The 20,885-nt window shown below is 37.3% G+C and overlaps 1 protein-coding gene across 10 annotated transcripts in view; it reads left to right on the forward strand.

Moving 5' to 3' along the window:
- Positions 1-20,885, forward strand: part of PACRG (parkin coregulated) — a 223,342-nt gene that overhangs the window by 48,051 nt on the left and 154,406 nt on the right. For 9 of the 10 annotated variants that reach the window (XM_069010103.1, XM_069010108.1, XM_069010105.1 and 6 more), the window contains one exon: positions 9,896-10,030. The exons of the other annotated variant lie outside the window; for it this stretch is intronic. In XM_069010103.1, coding sequence (XP_068866204.1) covers positions 9,896-10,030 — 135 coding nt within the window. The remainder of the gene's footprint in view (positions 1-9,895; positions 10,031-20,885) is intronic. 10 annotated transcript variants of the gene reach the window in all.

The following is a 20,885-nucleotide window of genomic DNA, read 5'->3' on the forward strand; positions in this document are numbered from 1 at the left end:
CACCCCTGGGGCAGTCGGTTCCAAGTGTACTGCACACCCCTCCAGGTGAAAGCAAACTGAGGCCTGCACTCTGCTGCTAAAGGAATGGAGAAAAATGCATTGGCAATGTCAATAGTGGCATACCACTTCGCTGCTTTGGACTCCAGCTCATACTGGAGCTCCAACATGTCCGGCACAGCAGCGCTCAGTGGTGGAGTCACTTCATTCAAGGCACGATAGTCCACAGTCAATCTCCATTCTCCTTCAGATTTGCGCACAGGCCAAATGGGACTATTGAAGGGTGAGTGGGTCTTGCTGACCACCCCTTGGCTCTCCAGCTCACGGATCATCTTGTGGATGGGAATCACAGCATCTCGAGTTGTCCGGTACTGTCGGCGATGCACTGTCGAGGTAGCAATTGGTACTCTTTGTTCTTCCACCTTCAGAAGGCCGACTGCAGACGGGTTTTCTGATAGCCCAGGCAAAGTGTTCAATTGCTTACTGCCCTCTGTCTCCACAGCAGCTATTCCAAAAGCCCACTTGAGTCCCTTTGGGTCTCTAAAATACCCGTTCCGGAGGAAGTCTATGCCCAAAATGCACGGGGCCTCTGGGCCAGTCACAATGAGTTGCTTCTTCCACTCAGTTCCAGTCAGGCTCACCTCAGCTTCCACCAAGGTCAAATTTTGTGATCCACCTGTTACACCAGAAATAGAAACAGATTCTACCCCCACATGCTGCGATGGAATTATTGTACACTGTGCACCAGTGTCAACCAAGGCATCATATTTTTGTGGTTCTGATGTACCAGGCCAACGAATCCACACAGTCCAAAAAACACGGTTTTCCCTAACCTCTACCTGGCTAGAGGCAGGGCCCCTCTATGCCTGGTTATCCTTCTTTCCCTGGGCCTGTATCTTAGAGGTTCCTTCATGGGAATTGGACATGTCATCCTCTTTTCCATCATTTCCAGCAGTTTGGCTACAGGCAACTGGGGCTACTTCCTTTTTGGTAGATCCTCCTTTCTGAGACTTGCGCTCCTTCAATTCACACACTCGTGCTGCCAGAGCAGAAGTGGGTTGTCCACCCCACTTCCTCATGTTTTCCCCACTGTCACACAGGAAATCCCACAGCTCACTTCGTGGGATGTGCCTTCTCTCTGGGGAACGTCCGCGGAGAAGGCACTCTTTAATCTCCTGGTGATTCTTCTTCATTTCATCTTCCATTTTCTGCATACGTGTTTCCACAGCTGCGATTCTTGCATGTGTTGGGCCATGCACGGAGTCTGCATATGCTCGGAGCTTCACTGCCATATCCTTCACAGTCTCATTCGCACCGTAGTCCGGTTTCATTATTGCTAAAGCAGAAGCGTATTCTGGTGGCCCAAGCTGTATGAGTTTTCGCCACATGTATGGAATAACTCTGGCCCGGTCTGGACTCCTCAATCCTGGGTCATTTGCGAAGACAACCTCTACCACCCCTAGTTCTCTCAGGCGTTGAATCCCTTGCTCTATGGTCTTCCACGGGGTTTGCTGCATGTAGAGATCATCTCCACACATATATCTTTCAATCACACCTGTCAAAACTCGTCTCCAGACACTGGTAGAGTCAGTCCCCCTTTTCATCGCTTGGTCAATCACTGGATCATGTGACAGGGATCCCAAATGCCTCGCTTCAGCACCGTCCAGCATCACATCATCACCTGCCGCATCCCAAATACGGACCATCCAACTTATTATGGATTCGTCGGACCGTCGGGTGTAATCCTTTCTTAGGCTGTGAAGGTCTTTTATGGACATGGACTCAGTAATGGTTTCTGTGCCTGAGTCAGTTGGTGGTTTTGAGGTTCCTTCCCCTGCATCTTTTGAGGTTCCTTCCCCTCCATTATCCTCATCTTTCACGGGGCGATCAGTTTTGGTTATGTGCTTTTTCCTTGTAACAGGAGCCACTGTCAGTGGCTTAGACTCTCCATCTGGCTTGGGCTTGCTGTCTGGTTTATCTGCAGCCTGAGTGACTGGGGTATCTGCAGGCTTTGCTGATTGATCTTCCTGCCTCTCTACCCTTACCGGCTGCAGTGTGCGATAGGCATATGCCAAAACCCAACATATTGCAAGGAGCTTGTTCGTATTAGAATTGTCATTGTATTTCTCTTTCAGATATTTCGCCACCTCAGCTGGTTTCTGAACTTGTTCAGGGGAAAAATTGCAAACCATTGGGTCAGAGAATTTCTTCAGGATTAGGCCTATATCCTCCCATTCCCCACACCACTCAGGATGCTCCACCTCTGGGTCAGGTGTCTCATCAGTCACCCTGGAAATCTGAGCTCTCATTCTAGACAAGCTGAAAACCACATAGAGGAAGATTACCAGATTAAATACCAGGAGGGTGGTCTCTTTAACATCCAGGGGAAACTGAACACTCTCAAAAGAAAACCTATCAAATTTAAAGGGAAGGGAAACCCCGACTCCTCCTCCTCTAACAATCTGGGTGCAGTTACTAATAAATTCCCAAAACAGGCTACTGAAGCTAGGACTGGGGTTAGGAGGGAGAAACCATTTATCATACACACTTTGAACAGATGCCTGTACCTCTGTCAACTTCTTATAAATCATTATCACCGAGCACAGCAAAATAGAAATCCGAATTCGTGTCCCTGCTCTGCAAAAATTCCTTATCAAGGATAAGATCGGACCAAGTTGTGGATAGGCAAATAAGCCTAGGGACCAGAAAGGCACTAGTACCTTAAACAAGCCTACGGACCAGAAATACATGAATATATCAAGCCAGAGAAATGTTATGAACTCAACCAACATGATGACTATTTTACTCCAGCACAGAATAAGTAAATTCAAACCAAAATGTAATTAGCACAGGTTTTTCACTTTCCTTCGAGCCACACGGTTGGGCGCCACTAAATTTGTACCGGTTTGGCCAAATTTAGAAATATATACTCTGAGAGAAGGCACAACCACCCCTCCCCCCCAGGTTCGGGAAAAAAAAATTTTCCTCGAAGGAAAGTGAAGAAGATAAAACTATTTATTTAACAAACACACGGGAAAGGAAAATGAGGTTAAATGGTAAAATCTTTCACTGTGGAGGAAAAACCTGGGATAGCGTTAGAGTCCTCCCTTTGGTCTCCTCGGAGCTGGGGCTTGGCCCAGGGCCAGGCCCTCTGTGCCCGATGAAAAGTCCTCCCGATGTGCTCTGAGGTTGAAAGCAGTCCAGTAGAAAAGGGAGAAAATCTGGAATTCCAGAGAAGGAAAAGCAAAGTCCAACTCTCAGTCTCTCTCTCCGGAGAACAAGAAACTGAAAAAAAACTGGCCAAAAGCTGACTGGAACACAGAAAGCTGGGTGCTTCCTCGCTCCCCTGCCGCAGCTGGGGAAAAAAAAAAAAAAAAAAAAAAAAAAAAAAAAAAAAGCCTCCTATCTTTATGTGACCTTGAACAAGCTGCAAACTGCTTTGAGAAAGTTTTGCTCAGTTTTTTTCTTCTCCCTCTCAGGCTCAGTTTAGAGGCACAGAAAGGCACAAAAATTAATTTCTGGGCATAGGCAGCGATATGGGATACACATCATAACGTCACCCCAAGACACCACCTCAGTCAGTTTAATCAAATTAGGATATTTCCCATGCCAAAGTAAGTGGATTGCCAGTTGAACTATGCTGCATTAGCCAAGTTTAACACCAGTAAAAGAGGAGGATGAAACAAAGAGTCTGTCAGTGGTAACACAAACATTTCCTTACTGCCATCACCTTTACATCTTCCTGAGACAGCATGCATTAGTAAACTTTATTCTGTGGGTACAGTGCAATTTTGTACCCATACATTTTTTAGTTTGAATACAAAGAATGGAAATTTATGGTTTTATTTCTGAAGATTTCATTCTTCAAGGTGATAATATGGCATTATATTTTCAAGGAAGACTGCCTTTTTTAGGTAAGACAGCTGAGTGTCATATAGCTTTTATCCCTGTAGCTTCAAAAATAAATTTAATGAAATATTTTTGTGAGGAGAAAACATAAAAGGCTACGGTTAAATTCCAATTTTCTTGTAAGAATCTTGGCAGACAATAAATGGAAGTAGTTTCTTTCTTCTAAATGCATTAATCTAGGTTAATAAAAAATATATATTTTTAACTATTAAATTTGATTACATCACTTGCCCTTTTTTTATATAATACATGAAGTGTTATGTAAGAACAGTAGGATCTCAGTCCAGTTTTTGTTTGGCTTAAACTGCTCATGAAACTAGTGTTAGTGTTCACAAATCCGCCAGTTGTACTACACAGGCACGTGTTTAGGTCCCCGAGTGTGCATAGAGTTTGACACTCAAAAAAATGTATAAAATACAGTCTTCAAATATTAATCATGGTTTAAACCTGGCTTCAAATAATTTTTCTTAGTCATTTTCCTAATGTGCCGTCACTGAAAAGTTTAAGAATGCAACCTGGTAAAATGGCTTTCAATGCCCATGAATCAAAGAAATATGGTCTTTCTCTCTTTTTTGCTTAATGGCTTGTATCTTTTATCTTGTCACATAGTTCAATGGCATAGAATTACAATAAATTAGTTTTGCAATTATCAAACTCTTCAACTTCTCTTTGGCATTTAACGAACCTCAGAATCTGTTTATTGCTTCATATACTTTGCCATCATGAATATTAGCCTTTAATTAACTGGAACTCTAATCTTAATCTTTCTCACTATATTGCAATGAAAAATTTTTATTAGCTTGAAGAAGATAGTATTTGTTACTATTTTTCCAATAAATGGAATACTTTCAGAATGACCTTTTTATCAGTAATTATAACAATATAAAATGTAAGAAGGCAAAACTCATTATACCAAAGAAAAGCACTGTGACTACTTTTTGTGTATTTCACTTAGCAACATAAAATCACTGAGAAGCCTCAGCTGAGAGAGACCTGTAGAGATCATGTGGCCCAGGCTTAGATCAGGAATTGCAAAAAAGTAAAAGAGGAAATCATAAACTTTTCCTCAGGCAGACTGTGCACAGCTAGAATGACCCAAAGTGGTGTCTGCATTAGAGAATAGTGCTCTGTGGCAATCTCCCTAGTAATGAAGACTGGAAGGAAAAGAAATTGTTTGCAAAAGGTAAGCAGTACTGTCTCAATGCAGCCACTCTAGCAAAGGTCTCATAACCTAGGTTTGTCAGATACGAATGAAACAGGTTGTGTTCCTGAAGTAAAGGAGAGCAAAAGTACTCTTCGGTCATGCAACATTACTGTATCTTCAATGCAGGGACAGTTCCACTGTCTTCCTGATTGCTGATATTTCTTTGTTCTAGACAGATGTTAGGCTAATTCCTGTCTTGATCATTTCATTGCTTTGAAGTCAGTTACTCTTCCAGGTATTTAAAGGTCTCTGTACCTATTGCAGGCCAACCTGACAAGGAAAGCATCTTTAAGACAAAGGGAAAAACAACAGCTCACTCTGTTGAGACTATTTTCAAGTGTTCTGTATGCTGCTACTTCTCCAGCTATACACAGTACTTTGGTAGTTACACAGTACTAGATGTGTTGGGAGGGTAAAAATGTCCATGTTGAAGTCAAGACAATGATGCCATGTAATATTGAAATGGGAGGTATGATAATAGATGAAATTTATTAATGATACTTCTTAATATTTGGTTTCAGGAATAACATTATTTAATATTTTCATTGAAAAAAATCAGGGTTGCATAATGAAATATATAGTCGACATAATTTTTGGAGCTGTTATTAAAATAGATGAAGATCATGGTGTGGCACAGATAGAAGTGGAAGCCTTTGAGAACTGGTGTAATAGAAATGGAATTAAATATTATAGTAGTACAAAGTACAACATAATGTACTTAAAACTATGACAAGAAATTATATTATTAACATTGAGCTCATCATCTGGAAAAGATTAACTGCTGTGGCAGTTAATCAATGGATAACTATGATGTGCCAGTGTGATGTCGCCATGAGAGACTAAATGTAAGGCTGAGAGATCTACCAAACAGACTGTATCACATGAAAAATAATACTCATTGTATTTATGATTAATGATAATAAGGATTTAGTCAACCTGAATGGATTTATTTTTCATCAATTTTTCCAGTCACAGCTTGAACGTACAGAAGCTTTGAGTATTTCCAATACTGACTTTTGGCCAGGAGTTCCATAAATCCACTATTTGGCACATGAATACATTACTTTTGTTTGTTCCAAACTTTTTACTAACTAGATTTTTTAAATGTCCCATACTTTTACTGAAGGTGATAGTGGAAAATCTGTCCTTATTACCTTTTCCATAATGTCATTATTTTATGTTTATTTTATTCCTCCATAGTAATAATTTCCACACTGTATTCTCTTCTTGTGAAAGCCGTTCCATACCCTCAGTCATTATGCTCTTCTGAACCTTTTCTAATTCTACCATACCTTTTTTTGAGATTGCAGGCCAGAGTAGGTATACTACTTAAGATGGAGCTTCTAAGCCTTCATGTAAGGACAGTGCACAACAGAATGGGTTTGATACCAAAATACTTTTAGTCCTTCCAGCATCTTTGTTCCTGGATAAAGAATAGGAAGAAATTTAATTAATGTAAATGTATTTTCTAGAAAATTTGTAAAGTGCAGTAGGAAAAGGCTCATAGCAAATTTACTAACATGAGCTGGGAGGAAGAGAATGTTTGGTATCAGAGAAGATGAAATTTGGGATTGCATTAGCTACCTCTAATTATGATAATCTGCTAGAAATAATTCAGATTGCATATCATGTAATCAAGACAACATATTTAACAATAATTTAAGTTAAAATCTAGCAGTGGCCTCTAATATTGTACAGAAAATAATGTTTTAAAGGATGTGTGAAAGACCTGTTTGTGAAAAATATACAAAAGAACAGAGGTGCTTTTCCAGTGGCCTCAAAGCGCAGTGACTATGAGACTTGCCTCAAATGAAAAAAAAAAAAATCATAACCATAAACCATAAAAAAACAAGTGAAAATACTTATACTGGTGGCATAGAACAAGTTGTTCCTCTGCAGAGCAGCAAGTGGAGGTTTATTGACATTGGTTAGAAACGCTTTTCTTGGAGTATTACTCTCAACTGCTGCAGATGTGTTTACGAAGCAAAGTTACAGCTGTGCCTATCAAATCTATTTTCACTGGACATGGTCTGTCAGGGACAGAAATATGCAACAATAGATCAGAGTTTAGTAGCCCTATTTGAAGCAATTTGTAGGAAAGTACAGCTTAGGCATATCACTAGTAGACCTCTCTACCTTGGCCAGTGGAAAATTATGTGAAAACGCTTTGGGGGAAAAATGTGCCAAGTCAAATTTAGATCTGTAGTTACCAGAGTTAAATTACAGAAAAGCCTAAATGAAACAGAGTATGTTGCAAGTTTACAATCTGTTCACTGGAAAGCTGAATGTCTTTACTGCTAGAAGCTAATGTAAGAGTCACTGAAGACAAATAGAACAATACAAAATACTGGGTATGGTTTACGATCATTGAAGCTCTCACCTTTTTTTGAAAATGACAGTTTCTAGCAAATCATGAAAGTATTTTTGACAAAAGAAACATGCAGAGAATTGTAGGAAGTTCTTATCCCAGATGCACAGCTAGAGAGTTTCTTAGTGAAGAATCAGTTGTCAAGGACATTTGAGATTAGTTTAGGTCTCTTAGACTCTTTCAGTATTTGAGATTAGCTTTGTTAATTAGCTTAAACTATAGATTTCTTATAAGTACTTGAAATTCTATTATCGTAGTGCCAATTGTTAGTTGCTGTTACTACCATGTTTGTCTGAGAAAAAGGTTCCAGCATGAGCGTTTTGGAATTGGACTGTCATTCAGACTATGCCATATGCTAAAACAGCAATAGCTCAGATAAGGAACTAAGTGGAGCAAAATCAAATTTTCTCACAGGCAGACAAGAGAGGTCTGAGCAAAAGACCTTCATTCTTTCCAGTGCTTCAGCCATCAATACTGATGGACTAGAAGTCATATGAAAGCCAAATCCATAGCATTTAGGGAAGGGATATGCTGAAAGAGATTACCTAATCTCATTATCTAATGACTAGGAAAAAACAGTGGAATATGCAAACAGTAATACTATTTGGAAATCAAGTGTCGCAGGTTGAAGTTGGTTAAGCACCAAGCACCCACGAAAAGAAAACATTTACTTCTTTTCCTCTGCTATAGTTAAGCAGAGGAGGTGAAATTATAAAAACTTCATGAGTTGAGATAAGGATTATTGAAAAGAAAACACTTTTAAGGCAAAACAGATTCAAAACTTAAACTGTTTAAAGAAGATTTATTATTGACAGAATTAAAAGTAAAAAGGGTAATGAGAGCCGAAGCAAACTTTCAGATCACCTTTCTTCCCCAATCCTTCCCTCTTTCTACCAACCACTCAAGGAAACAAAACATGGGGTTTGGATTGGTATTTCACTTCTTAAAAGTCTTTCTTCAGTATGTTTAAGGAAGAGTTTCTTCTGCTATGCCGTGGGATCCTTCCCACAGGAGATGGTTCTCTGCGGACTTTTTTAGCATAGTTTTAACTTTCACAAGCAACAGCCTGCCCGAACCTGCTGCAATGTGAAATCCCTCCCATGGGTCAAGCAGTCTTCCCACAACTGCTTAGTGTGGCTCATTTTAGTTCATGGGGTTTAGTCTTTTAAGGATGAGCTGTTCTAGTTTGGAAGCGAAGACTATCTTCCTCGATCTCTAAAAGCAAGGGTCATCTCTCTCTGTTTGAGTTCCTCACTAGATTACAGCTTTTCAGTATCCACGCGCTCCAGCGTGAGTACTCTTCTTCACGGGCTGCGTGTGGATCTCTGCACCCCCCCCATCCACCTCATGAATTACAGGGAAACAGTTTGTTGTATTATAGTCCTCACCATGGCTTGCAGGAGAATCTCAGCTCCGGCACTTCGCATACCTCCTCCTCCTCCTTTTTTTTCACTGACCTCAGTGCCGCCATGTTGGTTTTGCTCACGTGTCCTCACTTTTCTTCTTACTTGGAAGAAGGTTGGTGTCTGTAAGTTGCAGTTGAGAGATTGATCTCGTCCGGGCTCCACATCGGGGAATTGCTCGCCATGTCTCTCACTGCTGGCTACGTGATCCCTGCCAGCACCACACGGGCAGTTCTGGCCTCAGGAGGTGCCTGGCTGCACAGTCCCGGCCTCAGGAGGGTCCGGCCAGGCAGCCCCCAGCAGCCCCCCGGCGGGATGAGCTGGAGTGGCCCTCCCCCCCTCAGTGGCACGGCCCCGGCTGTCATGCCAGGAAGGGCCCAGCGGCCCTCTCCAGGAAGGGGCCCAGGGGGAGCAAGAAAGAGAACTTCTTGAGGTTTCTCCTTTCTTAAATATGTCATTACAGAGGTGTTACCAGCTTGTCTAATTGGGCTAGTAACCTGCCCATTGTCAGAGCTTTCAGTGAATGGCCCTGCGCCAGACACAGAAGTTTCGAGCAGCTCTCTCTTTTATTTTTTTATTTCCTACCCCCAGAAACCACGTTTTGTTAAACCAACGCACCAAGTTAAAATACTTCTAGAAATAAACAGAAAAAGGAGAAATACTTTATTTTCCAACAACTTCTACTATGTAATGTCAATACCTTCTTGGTGTTTTATTTTTGCTTAAAAATACTATAATAATGGAGAGATCTACTTTAAAATATAACCAGTTTTTATGGGACAATCGGAAAGTGGCAAATAAAAAAAAAAAATAACAAAACCTGTAGATCATTACCAAAGTGTACTTTCAAAGAAGTGAAGTGTAGCATGTAAAGAAGAAAGCAAACTATAATTTGGGAGATCAGTATTATTCTTCTTTTATATCTTTTTTAAGCCAGGCTTTAGGCTTTTTCTAAAACTATATTACCACTAAACTGTGGGGTTTTTTGTTTTGTTTGGCTTTTTTCTTTTTAAGGTAAGAGGGCCCCCACCTGCAGGATCAGTAAAACAAAGACCAGCAAAACGCACAGCTTTTCGCAAGTTTTATGACAGAGGAGACTTTCCAATTGCTGTTGATCATGGTCACGTAGGAAACAAAATTGCCTGGAAGGTAAGTCCTGGCACAGCTGTGACAACCAGCTGAGCTATTGAAGTGACATCTCTCATTGTCAAACAAAGTTAGCTTGCAAGTAAATACACTGAAATAATTTCCTAGCAAATGGAAGATGGTGGGAAAGTCATTAGAGAAAGGCCCCTGAGTCAGCTGTCTGCCTTGGCTAACAATTAAATTATATGCTGCAAGAAGGAAGATGACAGAATTGCTCTGCCTTAGAGAATTGTCTCCTGCCCAATTCATCTCTATTTTTATGAGGACTTGGCAATGCAGCCTGTTTCAGGCAGTCCATCAAATGATGCAAGTGGCTGGATACAGTGAGCAGCAGCCATTTATCTCCCCCAAATTTCACCTTCCTGCAGGACACTTCCAAATAGAAGCTTTAATTACCTAAATGGATAGGTCAAGATTGCCTGCTCCCTGAAAATGCAGAGCGGAATACAAACGAAGGCAGATTCTCATTCCACTGCTGTACTCTCAGACTCCAGCATATGTCAGACAGCGTAATCGCTGTCATACGTGCCTCTGTTACAGGCTGACCTCCACTGCTGAAACCATTACAGCTCCAACATTTCTCTGACAAAAGGTTAATTGGCTTCAAAATAAATGTATTGCCTAATGACTCCATTCTAATGCGGCTGTGTTTCTCTCTAAAATGCTTGGTGATGTTATTTGTAAAACTTGCCAATCTTCTAAGTAACTACTGCAGACTTTTAAATTTAATTTAAAAAATGAATGCTGATCTTTAACCTACTCCTATTATTTAATTATTTTGGTTATCATGAATTACTTTATTTTTTATGTTATTTATTGGACTAGACTAAGATTTTGCTGGAAGCAATGATAGAGAAAATGAACGTGATATGCATGAACAAAATGTGTCAGATTGTAGAATATTTTAAATTGTTCATGTCAAAAACATGTAAAATTAAAATGTAGAGCTATGTTAAGTCAACACTAAAAGAGGGATTTTGCAATCTTATAACTGATTCTGCTTGTAATGAAGCCAACAGGATTAGCTCTGTAGTGTGGTAAGTAGTAGAATATTTGATAGTAACTAAATTTTTAAGGTAGCTCTTTTGCTTATTGAAATACAGAAGAAAGATTTGTGCTACTATTTTGTTGCCTATAGCGGTTTTGAATCAGCACAAGGAACAATTAAGAGTTCTTGCAGCAAAGGGAATCTCTATCCCAAAAGACTTTACCCATAATCAAGATGAGATTCCAGTGCAATTGGGCTTTAGGCAACACTAGAAATTCCCTTGCTGGACTCACAGGCTTACAACTTAAGCCTGCACTCTGATCTTTCATCACCTGGTAAGACCCAAAGGTGATTTTCATGCCACTGCAAAAAAATCTGCACAATTTAGTTTTTATCTTGAGGCTTTGTAATTTCTAATTTCTCAAAATCAAACTGAGAGGTACAGAAATACTACTGGACTGGCATTCCACTAGATGATGCTAGTGACTGCTTAGTTGACTTAGGACATGAGGAAATGAAATGAAGCTGCGTAAGAATTTCAGATGGGACATTAGCAAAAGGTTTTTCATTGAGAGTGTGGTTGGTCACTGGAACAGATTCCCCAGCAAAGTGGTTACAGCCCCAAGCATGTTAGTTTCAGAATGAGGCTCTTGGTCATATGATTTCGATTTAGGTAGTCCTGTGAGGAGGAAGGAGTTGTATTTGGTGATCCTTATGGGTCACTTCCAACTGTCTACCTTATCTACAAGCCTTCCAACCACAGGTGCATGCTAAAGTGTTTGATTCCTGTGTTCTGATAGTTTTAATTATTTGAAAACATACTACCATGAACAATCACAACAGCAGAGTCTCTAGCCAAAGATCCAGCATGTGTTTTTTCTTAACACAATTTGCAGTCTTACAGACCTACTGTCCACTTACTGCAGTAAAACACTGGCTTTTATCTAGTGGAATGTAGGACTGAGATGTCATGCAAGAGGTTTTTTGCTATTTTGCTAATCCTTTCTTTTGAAAAAAAAATCAGAACTTCAGCATGAATGCAAGTAAGCAGCACAGTAATGGACTAGTCCATTCCTATATTAGGGCATGTTCAGATCCAACCTTCTTTCCCTTATTCCATGCCGCTCTGTTTAGTCAGAAATCAATCCCGGCTGAGTTCTACAGCAGACACTCAAGAAAACAATGCTGAGGTAGTAGAGTTGCTTGAGGCTATTGTTTAGTTTGACACACAACTGTCATTGATTATTGTGCAGTTTTAAGTAGATGAAGCAGGCAAATTGGCATTTTCCAGTTCAACCTTTGCATTAGATACCTTCTGAAGTCTTAGAGGCTGCCCAGAGCTGCAAAAGGGTGAGAATGATGTTCATCATTAGCTGATATTTAAAGGTACAGATAAACTAAGGTCTGTATTTTTCACTTGTTTTAAGGACATAGTTGCACTACCCAAAAGACATCTAGTGGCTAATTTTCATCAGTTCGTCATATTTAATTTTATATCCAAATAAAGAAGTTAATTTTTTATTAATATATTTTACTCAATACTGCTAAAATTCATGACAATTAAAAATATATTTTACTAATGGAACGTGTCTAGGCAAATAAAAGCTTGGCTGAACTATAATTATTTGCATGAATCATGATCTAGTGGAAGGATAAAAAGAAGAAATAAATGGTAACAGTGATATTTTAATCCTGCTATAATTGCACAGTATCAATGTTTTATTTGAGAGAGGTTTCTTTTACTCTGTTTAGTTATAATGTATGTCATGGTTCATTTCACTCTTGTTAGTTTTTCTATGAAGTGGTGCATGAGAGAAAATGCAGGAGAGTCTCAGAAACTGATTTTTTACTGACATAGGAAAATGCTAAAAGATTTTGTTCTTTCCTGTAAAATACACAGCTGTATTTTATTTGCTTCTTTGTTTGTTTCTATAATTACTGAAACAAAACTGTAATTGTCAGACGTTAATTTTTTTTTAAACACTTTGAACACTTGTTCACTATATTGTAATTCTGTGGACAGAATACTGTCATTTTCAGCCAGAACAGGAGAATGCTTTAATATACATGAATTGTGTTTGGTTAATATATACCAAAAAATACACACAAATGACCCTTGATATTGTGACAGTTCTGCATATCTATAATTTTAAGTCCATGATTAATTAATTACCTGTAAGGGCTGGCTATGCATAACTGTAGTTGTAGACCTAGATAAAATATAAACTTAAACTTCAGGAACTGTATAGAACTATTTCTGAGTAACTGCATGTGTTGAATATTTAATTATGAAATAATAGTGCTTTGCTGTTGTTGCATAGCTTAATGGTTTCCAAAATGCACTAAATTTAGAAAGAGGCATTCTTGCTCCAAATTAATCCTAAGCATAAACAAGTTTAAACTGTGCAGATAAACCATGGTGTTTACCTTGGTGTCTTTTCTTTAAAAAAGGGACCAAAGCAAATTAGATCTCACTAGAGGACCATTATAGCAAGATGTGTGTTCTTGGTGAATTTTCAGACTAATTCTTTAAGTGTAGATAGGCATCTGTTAGAATATTTCTGTAATGCTGTCCTTCTGATTGGTAAGTTTTACTATTGTTGCATGTTCAAATAAACCTGTTTCAACCTAATATAAGAAAAAATGTGAAAAGATAATATACATTTACAACATATTATATACAAGAACAGGAAATCGAACCTGATTCTAAATACCATCCAGAGGAAAAAAAAAAAGGATCAAAAAAACTCTGATAATGCCAAAGCAAAATTATGTGGTTCTAGAAGATATAACTGCATTTATGTCTAAAAGAAGAAGACATAGTTGTCTTGGGGTTCCTAATGTTTGCTTTCAAATCTGGAGAAAAGTTGTCTTTTTGTCATTTTCAAAAACTGAATATAGAGAATTACTTGTTAATTATCTCTGTGAAAACAAAACATAAAATTTCTGGCTTTGATTGCAATTAAACTAAAAAAAAATTCAAAATGCATTCCAGACTTTTCATGCCCATTCAGTGGATGTACTAGCAGTCAGTGAATCTGTGCTAAATGGTACAAACTCAATATAACATTTTAATATCTAATTTGAAGCCTTTGTTTTTATCCTTCTTCAGTAATCATAAATAGAACTGCATATATATCAGTGCCTTAAAATTTCTGCAAATATTTAATGCTTATGTTTCTTTTATAAAGTAGTTTTTAAGATCTGGAAATACACAACTTCTTTGGTTGAGTTATTGAACAAATATTCAAGGGTCTTTCCAAGTATTAAGTATTTGATTTTTTCTACTAAGAGAGAATGAATAATAATGGTATGGTTTGAAAAAGTATTTCTAAAGTGTATTAAACATAAAACTTGGGAACATGAATTGTTTTTTATTTAGAATTAGATAATATTAGAAAGTGATCTTTATATAAAAAGAATGTACTAAAATATTTATAAGTCTTTTGACTACTTTTGTGGGATCCCACAGTTCTTTTTCTGCTTATGTATATTGCAATTTTATTTCAAAATGTATTAATACATTCTTTTGCACAATCTCATACCAAGCTATGAATAATAAAAGCTCATAGTTCAGGTCTGAAAAGGACTTCAATTTTTAAATATATGATACTGAATTAAAAAAGGTCAGAATGCAATTAAACCTTTGACTAAAAAAGTTGATAAAAACCAAGAAAGTATCTCTGAATTATACAGTATGTGTTTGAAATGCAGTCTCTCTGTATCAAACAGAAAGTCATCAGAATGTTTGAAAAATTATTTTTTAGGGAGTGGAGTTAATTATGCAAGTCATTATGCAGGAGTAAAAAAAGCTTCTATTCTTCAAAAGAATTGTAGCAATTTCAGAGAAATGAAAACCAAATTCAGAAACTCCAACTTTTTAAGCAAAATGTCAACATGAACACGATATCCATCTTTTGGGGCTTATGAGTTTTTTTCCCAGTGTCAATGTCTCCTAAGGATATGACTTTTACCATTTTAGTTTCTCTTCATCTCCTCTTTCCTACACAGTTAATGTTTATTTTTCAGGAGCTAGTATAACTTATGGTAGCAAAATTATTTCTTTGTGGTAGAAACTAAACGCGGTGGTGAAAGAAAGGGATCTGCCTTCAACATCATGAACTGGGAATGCACATACACTTTCTCCTTACACCTGTTAGTGAAGGTTGATTTTAATAGTACGGATTACAAATAATTTGAACTTTCCATAGAACTACAGTTTTTATTAGTATGTTGTATACTAGTTTACATAGAATTCTGAACTGCTATGATTAAGCTGGTACCTAAAGTTCAAATCCCCAAATAAATTAAAAGTAATTGGATGGAGCTCATTTACCCTACAGAATGACCCCATTATTATACTGTCCTCTTGCAATTTGTGTAGTTCAAGATGTAATTAAAGAAGTTGAGGGGTTTTAAGCTTATTGCCATCTAAGGGGGAGGTTCAACTTCGCTTCACCTCTTCTACTCTCTATTTCTAAAGCATACTTGACACTGGCACTGATGTTTATCAGAGACCTCTGTGAGTAATGTTATCTCACTAACTCAGGAAAAGAAGGTGGGTGTGTTTTTTCTCGATAAGCAACATGTTCATAGTCCTGGAAACTTTGATTACATGACAATCCATGAGTGCTAATGCTGTGTGTTGGTGAAGAAGAGAGAAACAGTAGTGAAGTGCAGTGAAAAATGTGAGGGAGTTGAGGGATTTCAAAACTTTTTCTTTCAGCAGTGATGAACTGCTAGATTAGTTCAGCTGTTCATGGAATTGCAGCCTCAGATATCTGAAGGCAAAGAGAGCAAACTGCTGCGAAAAATAATACTTCCAAAAAATTTATTTAGAGACATATTTTTTCTGCTTCTATTTTTTGTTAAACTGTATTTAATATCTTCTTAGTAAAAGATGTTGAGAGGACACTGTAAAAAAACCGGTAAGTCCCCCACAAGTGCTGTCATGCAGAATGAAAGCTTTTTGCAAAATTATGTAGAAACAGTCATGTATCATAGTAGACACAGTAAGTACAGCATGGAGTCGTGTTAGTTTATATTTTAGTTAATATCTTCGTTAGTCTTTTAAGCGATAGTTCAGTTTTCTGCTGCACTTGACCTCTGTTTATCTTTCCCAGAGGGCTGCTTTTTAAAAATCATTCCAGTGATCCTTTATAAGCCTGTCTCCAATACAACTGTGTGGGTATAACAGAAAATTGCAGTGTGGATTCAAAAAAAGACAAATGAAAGCAAGAATTTATTAAGCCAGAAATAATACATAATAATGCATAATAATACATAGAAGTATGAATTGAGGTGAAAAAGTAAAGTCTTGAAGAAGCAAATTTTAGATGCTGCCTGTAGAAAAAAACCCCACAATTGCATTAACAGATGTAGCGTAAAGGAATAGTTTGGAAATTTTTTTTTTTTTTATTTTAAAGTAAACTCTCGGTTTTCTATGAAGACAGTAATACAGCAAACTGTGTGGCATGGTAGCAAGAAAAAAATATTCAGCTTTAAACTAAAAATAGCAATAGTTCAGTTGCGTCATCTTAAATTGGAAGTTATTAATAATCTGTATACTATGGCTTACTGAAGCAAGCACAAGCAAATACTGTGCATAAACAGTTGTGTTTTGACAAATGTCATTCATCATTCTCTATGACTGTGATATTAGTACCCAACTAATCACTATAAAAAGTGTTGTCTTGGCTGATGTGCATGTGACTTTTTCTTAGAGATTGTTTAAAATTGCCATCACAAGACTGTTCTAGTTTTGGTTTTTTAAATGCAGAATTCTAAGAAATAGGCACATCTTAATGACTATGACCTGGTTTTCATTTAATGAAAACTCCTTTAAATTTCTTGAGCAATGTTATTTAGTAGTATACATATGCTCACTCTACGACCCTAGGTCATACAAAGAGAGAATAAATGTAATATATTTGCTAGCAAATAAAACAACAAAATTTCCATTGACTGCAATAGAATGGGATCCTCATTGCCAGATGTAAATAATATTCATTATCCTGTCCCTTTTTCTCCCTATGATATTACAAATTTTCCTACAATCGATTAAGTTTTTAGTTGATAATGTTCACAGGAAGCCATTTTTGATCTTCTATCACAGAATCATGGAGTCATTCAATTCTCAATGACCATCTGGTCCAACCTTTCTTGGCAAAAGCATAGTCTAGCCAAGATGGCCCATCAGCCTGTCCATCTATAAATTATAAAAGCTAAGACAATTGGGATTTTTCAGCCTGGAAAAGAGGAGTTTTCAGGATGACCTAATTGTAGCCTTTCAGTATCTGAAGGGAGCCTACAAGAGAGATGGAGAGAGATTTTGCAAGGGCATGTAGTGACAGGACAAGGAGGAATGACTTTAAACTGACAGAGAGTAAGTGTAGATTAGATATTGGGAAGAAATTCTTTACTGTGGGGCTGGTGAGTCACTGCAGCAGGTTGTCCAGAGAATTTGTGGTTGCCCTGTCCCTGGAAGTGTTCAAGGCCAGACGGAGCAACCTATGATGTGATCTGGTGGAAGGTATCCCTAACTACAGTGAAGGGGCTGGAACCAGGTGATCTTAAGGTCCCTTTCAACACAGACCATTCTATGATTCTATGATTCTATGATAATGTCCCAAATTATTAAAGTTCTAGAGCTTATCATCATCCTTTTTAACGACTGCCAATTCAAATCTCTGTCTTAAGTCTAAGAAAGTGTTAGATTTGACCTAATTACATTTATATTTAACAATGTGTTAATTTGATAATTATATGCAATAGGCTCATGGTTGGATTTTTTCAAAAGTCACTATTTATATTGACTCTAGCATTTTATGTGTCATGGCTAAGTTTAATCATCTTTCAGTTTAATCATTTACTGACTAAAATAGGGTACCAAGCTGATGTCCTTCAATTAAGGCAACGTTTTATAAGTTGTTGCGTAACTCTGGGTACTTCCAGTTTCCATTCCATGGGACATATAGTCAGAGGAAGTACTGAAACAATAAATTTTTCAAGTTTGAAATCTCTGTGTTGATTTGATCCCACCACTAATAACATGATTCCAAATAAATTTGTCATATTCAAATCTTACTTTTCAAAAGCACAATGCTAGATTTAATTTTCTGTTGAAAAAACTTTTATTAATACTTAGGTTTTAGAAGAAATATGAGATGTTAAAGATTAAAAAAGATTCTTATCAAAATGCTACTGCAAAACCCTGTAGCAAAACACTATGTTTTTATGAAATCCTATAAAAATTATTGTGACTATTTCAGTGCTTACCAGTATTCTCATTGGTTGATTTTACTTTGTACATCTGAACTAATGTTTGTGGTGAAACACTGAGTTATATCACATTATGAATTAGAGGTTACTCAGTGCAATCTCTCCTTTTTACCACTTGTGGCTCACAAGTAATGTGATTGTAAAATGTAATTCTTTCTAGAATTAGATTTTTTACAGTCCTGTAGTCCTTTCCATTTCTTTCATATTTATAATTTATTAATTTAACAAAATGGCTCTTTCCTCTGTGCTCAGAAAATGTGCCATGTTTTTTAAAAGCATGACATGTCCATTTACTTAGCCGCTGAATAATATGTTTTTCTTAAGAAGTAAAGGTTTTCCTGCAAATGTGTGAGATCTCCTTTTTTTTAACAACATCAATGCTGAATCTGGGGACTAGTGTTGAGATGGGGTTTAAAAAAAGCCTTGCAAAAGATAGTGACACTTTACCTGATTCCTATAGCATACAGCAGACATATTTCATTCATTGATTCCTCTGTGGCTAATTAATAGTTGCAACTTATCCCAGGATTCTAGAAAACAGTAATATTGTGGCAGTTAGTTTACTGTTCCTTTTTCCCTGAATACACAATTAAACCATTCCTTTGTTTGATGTAATTTGCCATCTCTTGAAAGTGTATGGAATGAAAACTCAGCCATGGATCAGAAATAACTAATTTAAATTTGCTAAATGGCCTCTGAAAGCTAGATGAAAGATTTTCTGCTGAATGGGCTGGTGCTCCCTGCCTGTATAATTTATGTGAGAAATTAGTGTGAATGGTTCACTTTTATGGAGCAGTGCTGCTTGTAGTAAGCTTGCAGAAACAATTTTCCCCCAAGCCTCCATCTGTTCTTCAAACCAGGGCATATGCCATCTCATCGAGCTTGAAAGTCAACTGATTTATAGCTCCTGAAAAGTGCATAGATTGAACAGAAAGGTCGACTGCTGCTATGTGACAATGATTTGCTAGGTACTTGGATAAAGACAATTTACGTTACTATGGACTCCAGAGGACACAAGTGGTGGTGTAAGCTTTGGAAATTGGTAAATTGACATGTAGGACAAAAACAAATTGCTCCTCCTCCTTCAGGTAAGCAGACACCTTTCTTCTTGAAGATGGAAGTGTTTTAGAAAGTAAGTAGGTAATATAGCCAAGACTTCTTGTTATACTTGTTATTTTCAGGCAGAGTAAGCTTTTCCTGGCTAGAAAGGTTGTCATCTAGAAGTGCCAGGACTTGTTCCACTTTAATCTTTAAGCTACAAGCAGAAACATCTGTCTTTAAAAGTGCATCTTGTTGTTTTGTCAGGAAGTTTTGTTCAGTGCGACAAACAGCACTGATGAATTTTCTCTATCTACCCTGAAGGTGATTTCTGAGCCCTATACAATTAATGGATGACTTGTTCTCTGGCCATTAGTTATCAGCCTTCCTCCTTTTACCCAAATATTGCAGAGTTCTCTGGCAAGTGACAAAACAAATGGAATTGACAACATAAAAATCAATGTGTGTTTGATGTTTTCATTTCTAGTAGTCATGTACTGTGACCATTCTGCTTTGAGGTCAGATACTGAATAATTTCTTCAACTACTTTTTCTTATCAATTCTGATTTTTTAAATATCATTTCAGGTAAAAAGTGGCATAGAGTTAAGTGTAATTTTTACCTGAGAAAGAAATGTAGGAATTATACAGTCTTTCAATATGAAAATTTGGGGTAGATTTTGTCTTGAAAAACACAAAGGTGTAGGATAAAAAATTCATGTGAATAGCAGGAGGAGTCATCCTCTACAATTATGAACTTCTTGCTCGTTGAGGTATCTGTAGCACCTGTTAGAAAAAAAGAAATGGTTCTGTAGCTTTCCACAATCACCTGATTTGATGTAGCCATGGATATCCTGACCTAGCTCATACAGACAAGTATACTTTCTGAACAACATAAAATTCAGTGAAGGAAAGCAGAGCAGTGCAGATTAACTGGATCATCATTATCAATTATTTATTTTGTATAAGTCAGTACCCAACATAGGTATGGGTATTCATATATTGTGTATGCTCCTGACTGACTAAAGATGATGAAAATGTTGAGCTAAGAAACTTCAGAAATTAAATACAAATTGTAAATACCTTATTTTGCTGTAAGTTTTGAAGAGATACGTTAAACAGTTATAATACAGCTTATAAAATAATAAGATGTGTAAAGGAGAATGTGAGGCATTTAAGAAAATGTCATACTGTATGTCTATAAAATTAATAGAGAAAAGTTCACTATCACTGGAAACATATACTCTAAAACCATATTCAATGAATGTCTCTGCATTGGAATTGTATTTTAGTGGATGTCTGTTCTCATCAGTTTTGTGACAAACAATATATATTTTGTTAATTTTTCATTGTTTCAGTTTTGTTGTCCACTATATATTATGCATGTGCATGAGGCAAATTTATCTCTCTCTGTTCCATTTCATTTCCTATACTACCTTCAAAGTATAAATTAATTCATCATCATTTCAGCATCATTTTCTCATCACTAGCCTCGATGAATATTTCACATCAAATTCATGTTCACATCTACTATGCTACTGAGTTCTGATCTG

This window comes from Aphelocoma coerulescens, chromosome 3, assembly GCF_041296385.1.
Source record: "Aphelocoma coerulescens isolate FSJ_1873_10779 chromosome 3, UR_Acoe_1.0, whole genome shotgun sequence".
Classification (NCBI taxonomy): domain Eukaryota; kingdom Metazoa; phylum Chordata; class Aves; order Passeriformes; family Corvidae; genus Aphelocoma; species Aphelocoma coerulescens.